Here is a 17416-nt window from a genome sequence, read left to right as displayed (position 1 = left end):
CCAGTTGGGTGTGTTGATATCTTTAGACATCATAGAAAGGCCAGTATCAGTTTATACAAAGTTCTGTAAAAAGTGCTAGAAGTTTCATACCGTCTCCACAGTGTAACATGTTTTTAATAAGATGCCAGAGAAAGCGCTGGGTTTACCAGAGATTTCTCTGACTGTATAAAGCAGTGATACTCTTCCCTCAACTGTTGCTGTGCACTGCTGGTCAGCAGGGGAGCTAGATTTTTCTCAAACTTACAGAAAAGAAAATTTTAGTTTTTTTTTTTGTTTTGTTTTGTTTTTTTTTCCATTTGCCGGTAGTAAAAAATGTTGACTGTCCTGAAGTGGAAACTGAAGCAAGCATCAACCAATCACTCTTATTGAGGTAATGATGGTGTAAAACTACAGTTGGCTAGCTGTTTTAAATCAAAGCACATAGATCTTGCACCATACACATGTATTTTTAATATATTTTTAAAACTAAATTATTGTGACACAGGCATAAGAGATGACTTTAGCACTTTATGCTGATTTTGGGGTTATAAATAATTCTTAAATTCCTTTTGAATTTTAATCTTTGCTTAGATTATCACAGATTATTGACAGTAACAGCCCAAGTACAGACCGGTTTTAAATGAAAGCACTTATATCTTGTATTGTATTTGTGTTTAATATATTTAGCTTTAAAGATATCCTTACATAGAAATTTTAAGCTACTTTGACTAATTAACCGAGTTTACAGTACTATTTAATAATTAGGACCAATAGGAATGTACGTAGGATTGAAATTAAATGAGTTTTTTGTAAAGTGCCTTTGGACGACATTGGTTGTGAATTGGTGTTCCATAAATAAACTTCAACTGATTTGAATTGAACTGTCTTAATACTTTATTACAGTGAAATCTGTGTATCTTTCATCAAAGTTATTAAACCGTAAGAATTCTGTATCTCACCTATTTAACAATGCAGTCTACTAAAACTCAAATCAAAATGGCTACAAATGTTCTCAACTCAGCAAAAGACCACTAAATTAAGTTTCTGTTAGAATTCTGTGAATGATATTTGGTCAGCTGTTTTAACTTTGAAGCAGGACATATGGACAGTTCTGAAAATGGCAGTATGTTGTATGGTTGGATTTTTTTTTTTTTTTCTTTAGATTGTAGCACATATTGAAAATTGGCCTCAGCCTCCAGTGTACAATTACCAAGCCCATGTCTAGCTTGAGATATGTTGGACGTCTTACAAAACAATAAAACTACTTTTTTTTGTTTTGCAGCACAGTATGGTATCAATCCTTAATGTTATAAAAATCAAAGTTTCCTAGTAATTGTAATGGTAAGCTGTTTATTTCTGTCAAACTGCAGAGTGAGAGGGGTAAACACATAAAGTGTTTACTTTTAATTATCAATTCAGCTGCCTGGAGGTTGTATTTGAAAACCGCTGATACTGAAATAGCTTTTTATAATGGTCTGCAAGGATTTTGCTAATCAGTGCTATTTTTGTGCTGTGTAGGTGGGCTTGGCTCTAAGCAGAAGTGCATGCATGGAATAGGTTGGGCGATTCAGGCATTACCTAATGCACAGAAGCAAACTCTTAAAAGCTTAATTTTATTACCCATGTATTTCCATTTAATTTTGATGAACACGCTTGAGCATAAGTTTGTAGTGAGATAGGCAGTTTGCATGGTACTAATGTAGCTATTGACATAGATGACAAGCAGAGAGACAGCCCAGTGTACAGCATCACTGCTGAAGTTTGCATACATTTTCAAAAGAGTGGATCCCCAACAGGAACTAATTAACTAATAAAAATAATTGCCAGCTTCTTTCATTCATCACTACAGCCTCTCATAACAGGCAAGCTTCAAGCAAAAAGAACAAAGTCGTACATAAATCAAAGTAGTTTCCTTTGCCAAGCCAAAACCCCCTGGGAGGCACCTTGGTGCTTAATTAAAATCCAGAAGGATCATGTTTTAAGTGTAGGTGAGTGAGCACTGAATAACAATGACAAACAATGCCCCAGAGCATTAGTTGTTTAGTTTGCAAGAGAATAGCTGTATCTTTGTTTTATTTTGTCCTTCCCCTGTACAAAATAAATGAGATTTAATGTGAAAGAAGAAAGCTGTTTTCAGAGCAACGTGGCAAAGGGATTTTTGTGAGCATAGCCTTCACTGGCTCCATGAGCTCTGAGAACCAGCACTGACATTATAATCTTATAATTACACATTCAGGATTAGAATGAAAAAGCTCATTATTAGACATTATTTGATGGCTTACCCTTTCAGCTCACTGTTTATCAAGCCCGCTTTAAGCCTTTCAGTTCCTCATGCATAGAAAGCAGCTGCATTATTTACCTTGATGATTGTGAAGAGTCACCTACAGACAAAATAAACTTGAAAATAGAACAATTACAAATAGTTTTTTTTTTCCACACAATCTTATTTTTTATCCAACATGCTTTCAAAGCTGAATGAAATTTGTCCACTTATAGTAGTCATAGAATAAAGATATTAAACCAGCAGTTGAATAACAGAAATATGAGCTAAATTAGAGCTATGCAGAATACTGAATTTCATGAATCTAAATGCACATTATCTAATATTACACAGACTAACTTTAAAGCTCACAGAAAGTGATGAGAGTCATAGTTATGGGGAAAAAGAGATGTGATGAAAACATTAGGCAAATCACAACCAAAGTAAACAATAAAATCCCAGCATCATCCTTAATCCAAACCTTCATACTATTATTAGACATGAGCCAATGCAGGTAATATGAAACAAAGCAAAGCAGAGTAGCTTTTGACATGATGCAATTAATTGCACGTTTGTTTAAGGATTCATTCCTGCCAGCCCCTGTTTGGTCCGCTTTAATCAAACTCTAGTTCATTTGTCTAGGAAGTCCGGTTTGGTTGGGGAGGAGTGAATGAACTCGGATGAGGACCAAACAAGTGGTCAAAAGCGTCCTGCTTTTTTTATGCAACATTCTTGTTGTGGTGGTTTTATGAATGCTGTACAGCACTTTGGTGAAATTATGAATAAATTGACATTGACACTGACAAAACAAATGCATGAGGTTTGTTTTTTAGTTCAGTGGGACAGCGCCACCACAGGTTGAACAGGTTTTTCAAAGATTGTGGTATGAAAGTGAATCGCACCAACTAAATGTGTAACAAATGGTGCAATTTTGGTCCCCAGTATAACCAGGACAACCAAACTTGTAAATATAAGGTAAATATATTGGTAGAAATACATATTATTTTACAAAGCAAAAAGAAATGGAACAAAAGTCATTTTGGTTACATATTTAAAAATTTTCTGAATTTTCTGAAAATTATTTAATTTAGCAGGACTGACTTTGAAAACTCTTAAAATACTTACAAGTATGTGTGTTTTAGAATACTTTTTCAAAATTACTTTCAAAGATATCTGTGTTTCTAGTGGATTATGTCTGATTTTTAACCTTGGTGAAGTACTTTCTTTTACATTTGACTGTATGAAAATTACTCTATATATAGGTTCATTGACTATTTTGGATTTCTTTGGCCAATCTCCATATTTTATTGCATGTCAGCAGTGGAAGTGATATTTGAATTGCCAGATCTGACATTTCTGCACTGCCTGCTTCCTGGATTTTTGCCAGAGATACACTCAGAAATGATCAGATGAAACAGGATGAGTAGGACAGTTGGAATATAAACTGTCCTGCATTGAACTGTCTCTGCAAGCGTCATAATTCTGATCTGCTTTGGCTCATTGCTGAAGTTAATAAAAAGAGAAGCACATTTAAAAAGGAGAATGTGTGCAGTTGTCTGGAGGAAAAGAAAAACCCTCTCCAAAGTCAAATCAGCTCAATTACAAAACTCCGGAGAGCTATCCCCAAGCTTCCCTTCCATGGGCTAATCAGTCACAGCAAATTGTAGAGGTGAATATTTCAGGCTCTGCAGATTTGAATAAAGACATGATGATTATTTCACCATTGTGTTGTACCCTTGAATAAATTTCTGAGGCCATCAGCTGGAACCTGCATAAACTACAAAATTCCTGATCTAAGAAGGAAGGGGGGGAAAGCGGGCAAGGGAGTAAAGCAAACACAAGTGCTGTCAGTCAGTGTGGTGAGCTAATTGGGTCGATCTCTTTAGTGGAGATGAATGAAGAGATTAACTCTCCCTATGTGTCCAGTGAATCTCCCCCTCTGGCTCCAGGTAAATTAGCCGATGACAAGTTGACTGTGGGAATTCTGTTCCTCACTCCGACTTAAGGCAGCAATCAGTATGTTCCTGAACTAACGGGCGTGGTGATTTGTATCCAAATAGAAAAGACTGCAGGCATCCGTCCAAAGATGTAGCTTCTTTATTGTCACTCCAGTTACAATTCTTGATGCAAACAAACTGAGCAATCAGTAAACTTCAAACTTAAAACTCTTCTTTAATAATACAGTTGCTAGGCTGTTGAACTACTGCAAGAAAAACTACTACTGAAAAAAAAAGAAAAGAAAAAACCATTCTAGAAAGTTCTAACACATTAAGGCTCTGATAGGTTGCTGTCAACTATGATTGAAAGGCTGATGGGCCAATCACAGTCCGGACAGGCCTACAGGGCACTGTACAGTGAACTAGTGGTGTTTTCCACAGTTCCAGTGACTCTGCCTAGTATTACAGTAAAACAGTTTCTCATGATTGGTTTTGTTCATTTATGCTTTTTTATTGCTAATCTCTGTTTACGGGTTTTCTTCACAAACTCTTACCAGAAAATCTCGTTATCTTGCATGCATTCGGATATATTTCAACCTATGCATGCAAGACGTGGCAGTTCCTGATGCTCCCTGCAGACTACGTGCACTGGCAGAGTATTGGTGAAGCAGGTCAAACCAGACTAATGAAGACAGATGAAGAGTGATGGGAGAACATGTGCACAGGAAGGTGCAGCAGCACAGCAAACCGGGCTCAACTCTCATTTATTTTAGTGGAGAAACTCACAGCATGGTCCTAAAATAGAGGTCAAGGCTCAAATACAGAAAATGTGACTGACCCCTTTCTTCAGCAGAGGGAAATAGGATAAAAGTACTCAAAAGGAGCCTCGGTCAAAGGAGCAAATCAATAGCACTAGGAAAATGGGGATGTACACAGAAAATTTATAACTGACTGTGCAAACAGCATTTTGTCATGTATTGTTTTACAAGACTTGTTTGTGTCTTTATTTGGAAACTAATGATTAAAATAGCTGTTTTGACTCTCCTTACACTGGCGGTCATAAAACAGAAAACATTTTGGATCTTACTTGTGTTCTCCACATGTGAACTCTTTGCTACCTCCCCTCTTTCTTTCGCTTTAGGAAGACCTATTTCCACACGCCGGGGCTCCAGATTTCCTTCTGCTTTGATCTCCAGCCTGTCGTTTTACACAGAGTAAAGGCACAGTTGTGAATTATGACAAAAATATGTCTATTGTTTCTTTGTTCTAAATCTCCATAACTGTCACCGCAATGATATGGGATCAAAGCTGAAGCGTCGTGTTCACTGTTATTTAAATCTGGTGTCTTAATCTGAAGAGTAAAGTAACATTTAGGGTTTAAATACTGTTAAAAACACCAGAGAAGCACTAAGCCGGATGGCTGCTGTCAGGAGAAAAACAATGACTGTAACTCAACAGCTGTCAGGTTTGCTAATGATGTCCTGGTGCGCTGTCAATCTAGCAGATGAACGGACAATAGTATGCCAAGGAGAAAATACTTGAAACAGCTAATTGCTTCTAAGAGCTCACTCAAGCATTCTATAACTACTCTGTGTTCACAGATGTCTTTTCCAGCTGCTGTTTCATTATGGACCTTAAAGACATTACAGACTAAATGCATTTTTTTTATGAGCCTTCGCTGCTGAACATCAAGTATTTATGATCATAGGTGCATTACTGCAGCCACCGCTGACAGAAAAAAAGGAAACATCTAAGGATAGCATCTGTATTCCATCTAAGCATAGCAACTGTATTTGTGCATCTTCATTATTTAGCCTAATTTCCCCCCGTCATTCTGTTAATCTTTGCCAACTTGTTGATTGTCAGTTTGGAGGCACATTTCTGGAGACGAGCCCGAGAGTATTTGCAGCCGGACCTCTGTCAGTAGCGCCAAGCAACACAGCCACAAATTGGAATGTGGTACAGTTCTGGGAAAGTAGCCAAGATTTAAATTAGACAATAACCTCTGCTCTCTCTATATTGCCTCTCTTTTCCAGCTGCAGGCCCAGCTATTTGTTTAATACAGTCAGCCCTGTAGTATATAATAGACTGATATATGAGTCACCGCTCAGCAGTTTGTGCTTTTCAGATTTATAGAGATTGAACAACGGGCCAGTTTGTGCTTACTTTGGTGCTCTGTGACGAATAACAGGAAAGAGAAAGTTGCACAGCAGCTTGGAAAGTAAGGAAGGCCCGGAAGTCTGGTACAGGATTCAATAATCTGGGTTACAAGGGAAAGAGAGTTAAGCAGGCTTCTAGCTGGCTGCACACATAGCTGCAAATTTATTTTACAATTGTCGGTAATATTTCAAATCCTTCCTTATGTTGGTTTTAAAATGAAATTTAGACCTAGTTGCTTATTAAAAACTTCAAATGCGGATCGATTGGGCTAATCCTGGGCCATTAAGATTTTTTGATTTTGTTCCTTTTGGACTATAACCCAGTAAAGAGGGAAAACAATTTAGCAGAGTCCTTTGATCGAAATATCAGTTATAAATCCAAGAGAAGATGATAGATGGGAACACATTCGGAATTACTTTTTCCAATCACGCATCACAGAAAATGTTCCAAACCTTCATCCGACTATCACTAAATTGAAAAAGTGCACCAAAATACATGCAGTTTGTAGACCAAAAATGGTGGAAGTTTTATTTTAAATACATAGGGAAAAAATCTGATCAAAGTACTTGTTGATCACCAATCAAAAGGAAACAAAGAAAACAAATGTCAGATTCCAATATCTGGCTGATTGATTTGTCCATCTGTACTCTCTATCATACAAGAGATAAAAAGATCAATTTCTGGTGGTTTTGTCTGCTCTAAAACTTACAACATAACATTTTATTCACAAAATCACATATAAGTCTTCCACTGACTTCACAAGATAAGAAATAGATGGCTGCTCTGAGTTCATCACTAAAAGCTCTTGACAGTGCACATTCCCAAAGCCATTTATAATGAGTGCATTATCCAGTAGTGGCACACAGGGAATAGGAAAATGCATCAGGGCTGGCGGAGTAGTGCAAGAGAGGACTTCAGCTTTCAGTTGAGCTTTATGTGGATCTAAGTCCCAGAGCTCATAAGAACCTGACAGATCAAGAGAAATAGCATCATGGCCACTAAAAACAAACCTGCTCGTCTTCTTTTGTCCGATATCTGGGCATACAACTTTTACATATTCGGTCTCCTAACTGCACATCAGCTTCTTACATTTGAGTAGAAATACAGGAAAGGATGCTTCATTTAAAGTCTACACCTTTACCATCTAGGGCTGGTGAGAGTAAACAGCCCTGAGAGATGGCTTAACAGTTAAAGGAAGACAACATCGGCAAGCCGAGCCTTCTAGATGCCGCTTCCTCAAGAGCTGTGTGTCCATGAAATAGCAGCCTTTGTGAGGAAGCTACACCATGTTTCTGAAGCCCTCTCCATCACCAGAGCCCCTTTGTGGCTGTGGGCCAATGGCTTTGCACCCTGCTAGATCAAAGATGGAACCCCATTTAGCTCGTGCTTTCTTTTAGGATTTGCTCTTAAGAGTGCAGAGCAATTTTAACTGCGAGGGGAAAAAAGCCGGATGTTGGATACCGACCTGCATAGTAGTGAGACTGCAGGGCCCATTCTACTAGTCCATTATGAAAAATACTGAGAGCATCTTTGTTAGAGCTGCATTTGAAAGGCTTAAGCTTTACAGAGAAAAAAAAGCAAGAATTCTGGTAAAGATGAGTGTTTTTGGTATTTTGAATTGCAAGAATATATACTTTTTTATGGCGTTATCTGGATAAAACCTGTGTCAGATAAAATACAATATCTAAAGAATCAAAATAACTGCAACTAAAATCCTCTATTAGAAAGTGAGCTGCTAATTCATGGAACAAATCAGAGCAACCGGGTCAATAGTGAACTCTTCTCTTGTGCCATGATAATATGCAACATTTTTCCGTGGTAACCAGTTCTGACAACCTCAGCTCTTTTTGTTCATTATTCCTCTACACACACAAGCTTTTTTCAGAATTCTGTTTTGACTCTGGGAACAGACATTTGCAAACTATTCGCAGAGCGTAAACCATACTAGGTGTGATATCTAAACACATTAACACATACATTAAAATGCAACAGTGCAGGAAAAGATTTATGTGTAATCTGTAGACATGCAAGGATAAGAATTTAACAGAGAATAATAATATACATTATTTCAACATCCAGGCAAAAATGATTAGAGAATCCAATATGTTCTTACATAGAACAAGAAAAAATATATATTCCTAAAAATATAATCAGCTTTTTCCCTTTGAGAAGGAATCACAAAAGTTAAAAATATACATGGTGAAGATTAAGGGTCATAATATGGATCTCTTAATTAACTTCTTTGGATAATAGAAGAAAAAACTAAAATGAATTAGTGATAGTTTAAATAGAGCAGAGATCATAGGCTCTAATCTGGGGCCCGGAGGAACTTTGATTGATACTCACAGAAAAGAGACGGACCCGATTTGATGAGTACTGTGTATTATTTGAAAACCATATGTTGATGATTTAGTTTGTTTCACTTTAACGTTTTTAATTAGATATATACACTCTTTTAAAAACTTTAATCGACCAACATGTTCGAAATGATTTGCTTACAGTTTTTATAGCCTTTAGATTCGTAGGAATGTGAGGACTATGTGCTTTGCAATGGGACATTGTGTCCATGCCTGTCCCCTTCAGTAGTTGTCTCGATGACTAAATGCTTGAAAAAAAACAAGTACCATTTGTTTGAGCTTGAATTTAAGCGGCTTAGCACACAATAGGCCATTACCGGATTAACATCAGCATGTGTTGTCATCGAGTGATTCATAATTTACTAATATTAGCAGCTCTGTGCCTAAATGTTCACTTACAGAACAAGTAGGAAGGCTTTACTCTGTTGATTCTGATGAAAAGAAAGCATAATGAATCTCAAGAACTGCTATTAGGTTTCAGTGTAAATGCCCTCGAGTCAGTGTTTCTCAGTGAACAAAAATGTCCTTTAAGAAACTACAAGATATGACTTTGTGCTAACAGTTTACTCTCCTGTGATTGGCAGTCTTTCTGCCTAAACCAATGTGGGAGGCCATGCAGGAAAACTTATTCACAAGCAAATCTTACTCAGAAATCCTTAAAGTGACACACAGATTTCAGCAGTGCCTTTCACTCTGGTTTGTTTACTGCTGCTTGTTATCACTCTTTTACACCGTGTCTTTGTTGGATATATTTTTAGCCCCATGGAACGTGCTGAACGCTCAAACTATAGTTTGCCTTTCTACAGTCTTTCAGCAGTGCCATAATGACTGGAGAGCCTGAAAAAACATAATGCATATTTGCTGAGCTGTGAAATAGCTTGTAAGTTTTTTTTTTCTTTATTTTGATAGTTAGGCTTGTAATTTTGGTTGGCTATACAAACTTAGGTTCATGCATCGTGACCGAAATATAACGCCTCTGTTCCATGTAGAGCAGTTTGATGCCCTACTTTTGGGTTTTGTGCAGGGTAGTTCCATGATACGTCATATTTGAGGGAAATCAGTGATGGCATGTTGCAGCTCTTACTGGAATCACATTGGAGATTTTCAGATAAACAACTTAATAGAAACTGCATAGTTCTGAAGGCAGCTTTTGTTTTTGAGGTTTGCTAACCAGGAAGCATTAAGGGAAGATGTCTTCCGGTTTCCCCAGGATAGGTTTGTTCTAGGAAAGCAAGCTGCCATGACACTATTTGAGGTCACAGTGGTCTGTGTGGTGTGCACAGCTTGAACAACTCTGTCATCAGTTTAATTCAGATCTCACGTAAGACTTTCTGCACTGCTGAAGTAGTACTGACATTTAGAGGCAAAGAAAAAGCGAGATGCTTACAGTGAACTTCCCCTCAGTGGCACCTTGTGTTGTTGACGACCAGCAATCCTAATGGCAGAAGACAGTACTGGGCTGGGGGGAGTAATGATTTTAGCTTTAAACTGAATTACCAATCGATCGGCCTGCAGATTAGAACTCAGCTTGCTGTAGACACGTGGAGTCGCTTTACAAACTGACCGCTACACACATTTGAGGGAATATATCTACATCCCAGTTTGGGCGTTGCATGCGCAAGGGCCTGCAGAGCGCAAAACGCCTTGTGATTGTCATAGAGGTGTCTGTGCTGCATTAGGTTGTAAATATTAGTTGAGAATTAAACTTTTCCAGTGGCTAGAACAATGGCTTTGTGATGAACTCAAGTGACTAACTGAAAACTAACAGCAGGCCAAGCTTTGACGGAAATTGCATAAAATAACACAAAGCAAACGGTCGCGGGTTTCCCTGGATAGAGGGCCCGGTTTTAACTGTGGTGTTTTCACAGTCTTTTACTGAGGCCACTGGAGAACGTATTAGCACAAGTGTCATGTTCCAGGGAACACATGCTAGGCTGTGATTACTGGGCTCAAGCTGAACTGTAAAATCACTTGTCAGCAGTTGATTTGTTTCTGGAAAAAGCCTGGCCTCTTGATTGAATTAGTTTGGTGGTTTTCAGTGGGGAGCAAGAATGTGTCCAACTGTGTTACTCACTGACAGACAGCACTGATATTGTGACGTGTTGGTCATACTGTAAAACCAAGGGGAGTTTTGTTAAAGCTTATTTAAGAATTGGTATTGGAAGGAGGCATTTAGAGTATTTTTTGTCAGCTTGTGTTAAATAAAGTGGACCTTTTTGCTCCTGCAGTGCAAAAAACCCCGTCACATTTAGCCATATAGATGGGAGTTTGTATGCATGGAATGAGCTATAAGAGGCTCTTCAGGCATGGATTGTGCTGCTCTTTGTTGTCCAGTTCATGTTTACTGATAGGATCTGTGTGGTTACTCCATCATATTGAGGGTGAGATGGGGTCGTGTTGGTGCAATATTGCGTTCGCCCTGAGGTTGAAATAATTTTGTTTGCTGTAATAGCTGTAAAACACCTTATTTCCCACTGGACGTGCTTTCATACAAATATTTCTGTGCAGGGATTGAAAAAAAACAAAAAAAAAAACAGAGCATCAAAACCACTCCAGCTGTAGTCAGAAACAAAAAAACCTAATAAATCTGCAACTTTAGATTGCACCTGCTCTGTCTGATAATGACTGATGGTTTTGCAGTGATTCAGCAGTTGTGCATGATATTTTGAGTAGGAAAAAAAATTTTTTTCTGTGGATTTGAAGAAAAACCTAGAAATGTATATTCATGTCTTTCAGTGCGCGGCTGCTTGGTTTATTCACTCTGTGTGTGCGTGTGTGTGTGTGTGTGTGTGTGTGTGCGTGTGTGTGCATGTGTGCGTGTGTGTGATCATGCAGACACTGGAGTCTTTTCACATCAGGATCAGCGTCCATGTAAGCTCTTAATTCTCTCGTCTTAAACAGTTATAGAAGAAATGTGCTGCTGGTGCAGAAAGAGAAATAAAAACACTGACTGCCTGGCATTTGCTCTGCCATGTAGCCATGTCTGTCTCTCGGCTCGGCTCATTTTACAGAGATCCTTTAGCTGCGAATCCACTCTGTTAATAAAAGCCTTAAAGCGCCACTTTTCTATGGCTTCACTGGGATTCTCCTCTGCCAGAACAAGCAAATCAAAGCAAGAATGTGACATTTTGTTTTGTTTTTGGAGCAGTTTTTTTTTTTTTTTTCTGTCAGTGCAAATCCTTGGATTTGTTCAAAATGTCCATTTGCAAAGCTTCTTCCAAGTTGGCATACATGCCGTTGTTTGGCCCCTTGCATGGCAGCCGGCACTCTCATCTAGCTCGTCACATCATTTTAATTACAGAGCCTTCATTGTCTGCGCTGACCCATTTTAGCGTCAGCTGCACAGACCCTCCAATCACACTTAATTTCTTCTGGCATTTGACTCAATCGGCATTGCTGCAAACATGAGCTCCGAGTGCCCCTCTCTCCGCCCCCCAAACCTCACCAGAAAGGAACTGAGAATAACAACAACAATCTCAGCTGCCTGCTCTCATTGCAGCGGCCGGACCTACATGGAGTGAGCTTTTTAAGATTGATAGCAGTGGCAGGGGACATTTCCTAGGATGTTACTCACCGTTCTCCAAGGAGATTGGGAGCTGCTCTTAAACAATCTTTGAAACACAGTAAAATATGACTCACACAGACAGAGCCCGGGGAGATTCACATCGCTAATTGGCACTTGGACTTAACTTGATTGTGTTTTCTCTAATGAAGCTAATGAGATTTGGATCAATGTCCATGCTTGCAATGTGTAAATTAGCCAGATCTCTTAATATGATGTTTGTTGTTAATGACTCATCACTTTTTGATTTAGGCACATGGATATCTTTAAGGTTGTCATCTGCAGAACTCAGTGGTGTGTAGCATGATGAGTAATTTAGCCGATAATCTGTGGCAGTTAATGTGATCATCAAATGTGACGGTAAAGCTCCAGCGTAAAAAAAAAAAAAAGTTTTACAGCAAATAATGAAGACAATACTGAGAACACATCAATGATTTTCTCAGTAGTTGTATTTTGAAATAAGGGTATTGACATGTAATTCACACCATATTTCTGTAACAACCTGAATGATCAACACAAATGAAGACATAATTTGTCACATATTCAATACATTGAATACATTTCACTAAGTGAATTTAATATTGTCCCTGTACCGACATTTTCAGTATGGAGCTTATTCGTCAGATCTTGAAGATTCTGGGACATTTTCAAAATATTGTGATCTTCATTTCTTTCCAAAGATTTAATGACTGAACCATTCCAGCAGCTTTATTTTCTTCCTCTGCCACCCACAAAGAGTTTCCGGAGGAGTTTGCGATTATTGTTTTGGTGGAAATGCACCATGTTTAACCCTCATCAAGAATGCCTTGCTATATTTTTCCCTTAAACAATTGCTCAGTTGAAATTGCTCTTTTCCAGATTTTGTACAGTGTCATTCCTCCTCTAAATATATATGCAGTAACATCTGAAGGATTTTGTTCTCGGCTGACCAGACTGCATTCTCCAAGTATGTCATCTACTGGTCCAGATGTTCTTCAGCAAACTTTATATGAGGTTCTGCATTTTTTTCAGCAGTGGTGTCCTGTGAGTTGAGTTTGGGATTCAGGCGTATTGAAACCGTAGCTCTAATGTAAAATCAGCGATTACAATTTCCCCAAAGGCTGCATTTATAAGTGCCCGTCCCAAGTATAAGAGCTTGTCGCTCCAACGCCGGAATAAGACCCCTGACGTCTCCTCATGGCTGGTAGTTTATGATGAAATGATGGTCTTTCCCCTTCTGAGTTATGTATTCAACAGAGTGCAGTGTAACAGGTTTACTTTTGTTTTGACTTCCTGTTACTGGCATCGGTTGTGAATGGTTTGCAGCTTCATCAAAAAATATTTACAGAGAAAAATGTTGACATGTTCAATATTTACTTCACCGGCTGCATGTGAAGCCGACAAAAGGAAGACTACAGTTAGCTAATCCCTGCTTCATTGTGAGGACTGTCTTCATTTTATCTGCAAAGTGTTTAACATGAGACATTGTCAGCTCCCTTTTCACAGCACCAGATGAAGCAGGGCCTGCCCTGAATGTAGCCTTATCTTGTTCTAAATCAGAACAATTTTCCAAGTGCGTGCTTGAAGAGAGAGGGATATCTCTGGGACTTTAATTTATTATCTAAAAGACGACGAGGAACAGAGAAGCACTTCCAAGATAAGGCCACGGTAAGGTTAATTACCAGCCAAGTGGCTGACGTAACCCAGCCATGTCATGTCTCCAAGTTACACACAGCTGGGCAGTGAAGGAGTTTTAGCGGTTGACAGATGTTTCTCATTGCGGCCATGCACTTTTTCTGTCTGAACATTTTTGATAGAAACTATGTAAACCCTGGTTTTTAAGTCAGATGTAGTTCAGTGGGGCAGCTTCGGGCTAACGTGGCACCAGAGGCCCGGGTGGGTTCGAACCACCTGCTCCAATAACGACAAACAGAGCTCATGGCGCCTCTACTCGTTGCGTAGCACAGTTAACACTTCTGCAGACTTCCCACTCTCTCTCCAGGGCATAGACTAATTAATGGATACCATTCGCAGCTGATTAGCAGTGCTTCTTTCTGTAATTACATTCTCATACTAGCCACTCATAAGAAAGGGCGTATAGAATAAAACCCACAATGCTCATTAAAATGTTCTCTCATTTAGATCTTAGTTTGTTACCATTGTTGTTTGGTGAATATTCGGATGAGTGTTTTGAACTTGTCGCCATCCACTGTTTTTAAGTGAGTTTGTAATAAATTCACAGAACTTTTATTAAAATGCCGTCCTCAGTCGGATCTCATCAAGATGTAGCCTCGCCATAATTCTGAGGAGAGCAGACTGTTTGCTCTCCTCACTCTTACAGAGGTGCATTGTGCTCCTGGGCCCAGCTGCTAGCCCATAATTCTTCATTCTATGTCCCATTGTTTCTACCTGTCAGCGCAGTCGTGTCTCAGAAGAAACAAAGTGGCTACCATTTTGCCAGCAGGCTATGTGTGGGCTGGGAGAGGCGGGGACATGTTGTGGAAACATGTTATTTCTTTCTAAACTGCAGGGTTTTAATAGCTTATCAGTTGCCTTAAATACTACCCAATCTTTACAGAGTGGGACGCACAAACTCTCTATTGTTTCCCACACATTTATGTGAGCCATGTAGGCACCGGAGTTAAAATTTTTACTGCAGAAATTCTGCAAGAGAATGATACAAGTTAAATAAAAAGGTAAACCCAGCTGTCACTGACCAACAGTGTACCCCTCCCACAATAAACACACCCTCCACCTCTTTATTTCCCTCTAGTATCTCTCCTCCCATAGGTTATTTGAAGTTAATAACCTGCCACTGTATCCTGATACTTGGCTTTGTGATGCAAACATATCCTTAATTGCCATCCCATAAGAGCTGAATAGCCAGAGCAGATTCTCATTACGCTGGCTTGAATTGGCCAGGCCTCTCTCATCCTCCTCACCGTGCAACAATAACAGCAAAGTGGCAGGATGCGACTGTGCAGGTGGGGGAAAGGGTTAATGCAAACGTTCAAAGCGTGACAGTTTGTGTGAGTGACAGACGTCTGTTGAGAGAATGGGGCTGCCCACTCAACCCACTGGAAGCCACTGACTGATTGTGTTTTCTTTTTCTTCTTATTTATAGTTCCAGAATAACAACAACTACATGAACATGGCCGAAGCGAATGGCGCCCTTCTCGCTGCTGGGGATGTGAGTACGCTTTACTTTCCTTTTGTCCAAATGTCCTTTGAAATAAGTCTGTGCAAAGACAATTAAATGTGTATTTTGATTTCACAGAAAACAACACAATCAACCAAAAATGTATATTACTCATATTAGTTGGACTCATTCTGCCTTTTCTACATAAATGGGGGGATTTTCTTTATGCAACTTTCATAAATTGCATAATTTTAATTTTCAGTCAGACACTTTATGGCCAATTTATTGTAATTGATTTTATACCTGCCAATGTAGATTTCAGCTGGTTCTAATTTCGTTTTAAGAAAAAACTAATTTCTACCCTGTCGATACATTTAAATTTGACCTGTTTTAAAGGTAAACATTTTTAGCAAAATAACGCAGTGAAAACAACGCAAAGTTACAGAGATGTCACTCTACATCAGCAAACCATCTGCAACTAAGTTGGCATTTATTCTATAACTGTTTAAGTAAAATCCTCCACTTAGTGCAAGAAGTTTTTATAAATGAAGCTAATCTAAGAATAAGAGCAAATCTCATTTACACCTCACCACACAGACTGTACCTCACTAACTTGCTTTTTTTTCATTTGCAGCCCTGAAAGTGTAAAGTGTAAACAAGACGTACACAAAAATAAAATTCTTTGTTCAGCTTAACATTGAATAGAAAAAAAAAATCTGATATATGTTGGACTATTAAACCATTAACTATTTTTTTTTTACCATATGGTATCTGTATCAATAACTGTATTAGAACACATTGTGTGTATGAGAGAGAAAGAGAACAATCACAGTTAAGAAAAAATTCAAAATAGAGGCAAAATTACTACAAAATTAAAATTAAGTGGTTTTTAGCATTGCACATTAGTGATTAGCATGATCTTTTGACTATTCCTTGTAGTACCAAAAATGTGAATTTCAAAATCATGGCAATATTTCATAATTCAGTGTATCACATAATTTACAGAACTGACTTACAAAATATTTTCTGAGCCAAATGATGAAACTCATAATAAAAAGAGGATGCAAGCTAATGCTACCTTATTAAAATTCTCACTGAAAAGATTGTCAGTAGAAGTGAGATGTAAATTTACTAGAGACCTTTGCAGCACTGAATAACAATCTGCTTGAAATAAAAAATATATGTTGTTACACTTGTTTTTACTTAAGTGTAGTATGAACATCAGCGCAGCTTTCTGAGAAGATATTAGTCTTTGGTGAGGACGCAATCACTCAAACGCATTTGAACCTACAAAACATTAGATGCTGTGTTGCACTGAAAAAAAAAATCTTCTCTGTTTTCATGATCAGATTGGATTTGCAGTTGAATTTTTAAAAATAATACATTTGGCCCCTTTTCAGTGGTATAAGAAATTTGAAAAAAAAAAAAAAAAGGATTTCTAGGTGCAATAAATATAAAAATTCCAGCAAATTTGAATAAAGTAACCAATTACTATTCTTTTTATAATTGATTAGCTCTGCTATTCCAAATTCCAAATGTGACCACCAGTTGGCCCCTACGTCTTTGTAAAATGATAGAAGCATACTGCTGCATGTTCTTAAATGCATACAGGAGTTTACGGCAATGAAAAGATGAGCCAGTCTCATCCTACATTTTGGTGTGAGGAGGTAACTGTTTTGTGATCTCGCTATAAATGCACCCCGTATCCCCAGCTTTCTGAGATAATGCTGCATCTTCCAAACACCTGTTTCTTTACCTCTTTGTTGAGCTATAATAAAGGAGCAAAAAGACATTCCCCAGTCATATCACCATCTGAGTAGCTCTATCTGTTGGCACTTAGAAAAAGTGAAATGTCAGCAACAGGATTTTGCTTTAGAGTTGCAGGAATAATACCGTTAACATTCTTCTAGTGATTCTATGGAAGCCTACTGCTGCCTCTGTGAGCTGTAGTCGAACTAACAGTGAGCTAAATTTACCCATTTTATTCCCCCTCCGCCCACTCCGGTGCCCTGTCATTAGAGACAAGAGTACCAAAAATACCCG

General features: G+C 38.4%; 1 protein-coding gene across 1 annotated transcript in view; it reads left to right on the top strand.

The window, feature by feature from the left end:
- tox3 (TOX high mobility group box family member 3) overlaps positions 1–17416 on the top strand; it is a 54898-nt gene that overhangs the window by 17104 nt on the left and 20378 nt on the right. The window contains exon 2 of the mRNA XM_015027914.1: positions 15359–15424. Within this exon, the coding sequence (XP_014883400.1) occupies positions 15359–15424 (66 nt within the window). The remainder of the gene's footprint in view (positions 1–15358; positions 15425–17416) is intronic.

The sequence above is a fragment of the Poecilia latipinna genome, unplaced genomic scaffold, assembly GCF_001443285.1.
Source record: "Poecilia latipinna isolate Pla-1442-1.1 unplaced genomic scaffold, P_latipinna-1.0 Scaffold109, whole genome shotgun sequence".
NCBI lineage: Eukaryota > Metazoa > Chordata > Actinopteri > Cyprinodontiformes > Poeciliidae > Poecilia > Poecilia latipinna.
Note: the sequence above shows the minus strand (reverse complement) of the source record. Positions and strands in the feature narration are given on the sequence as shown.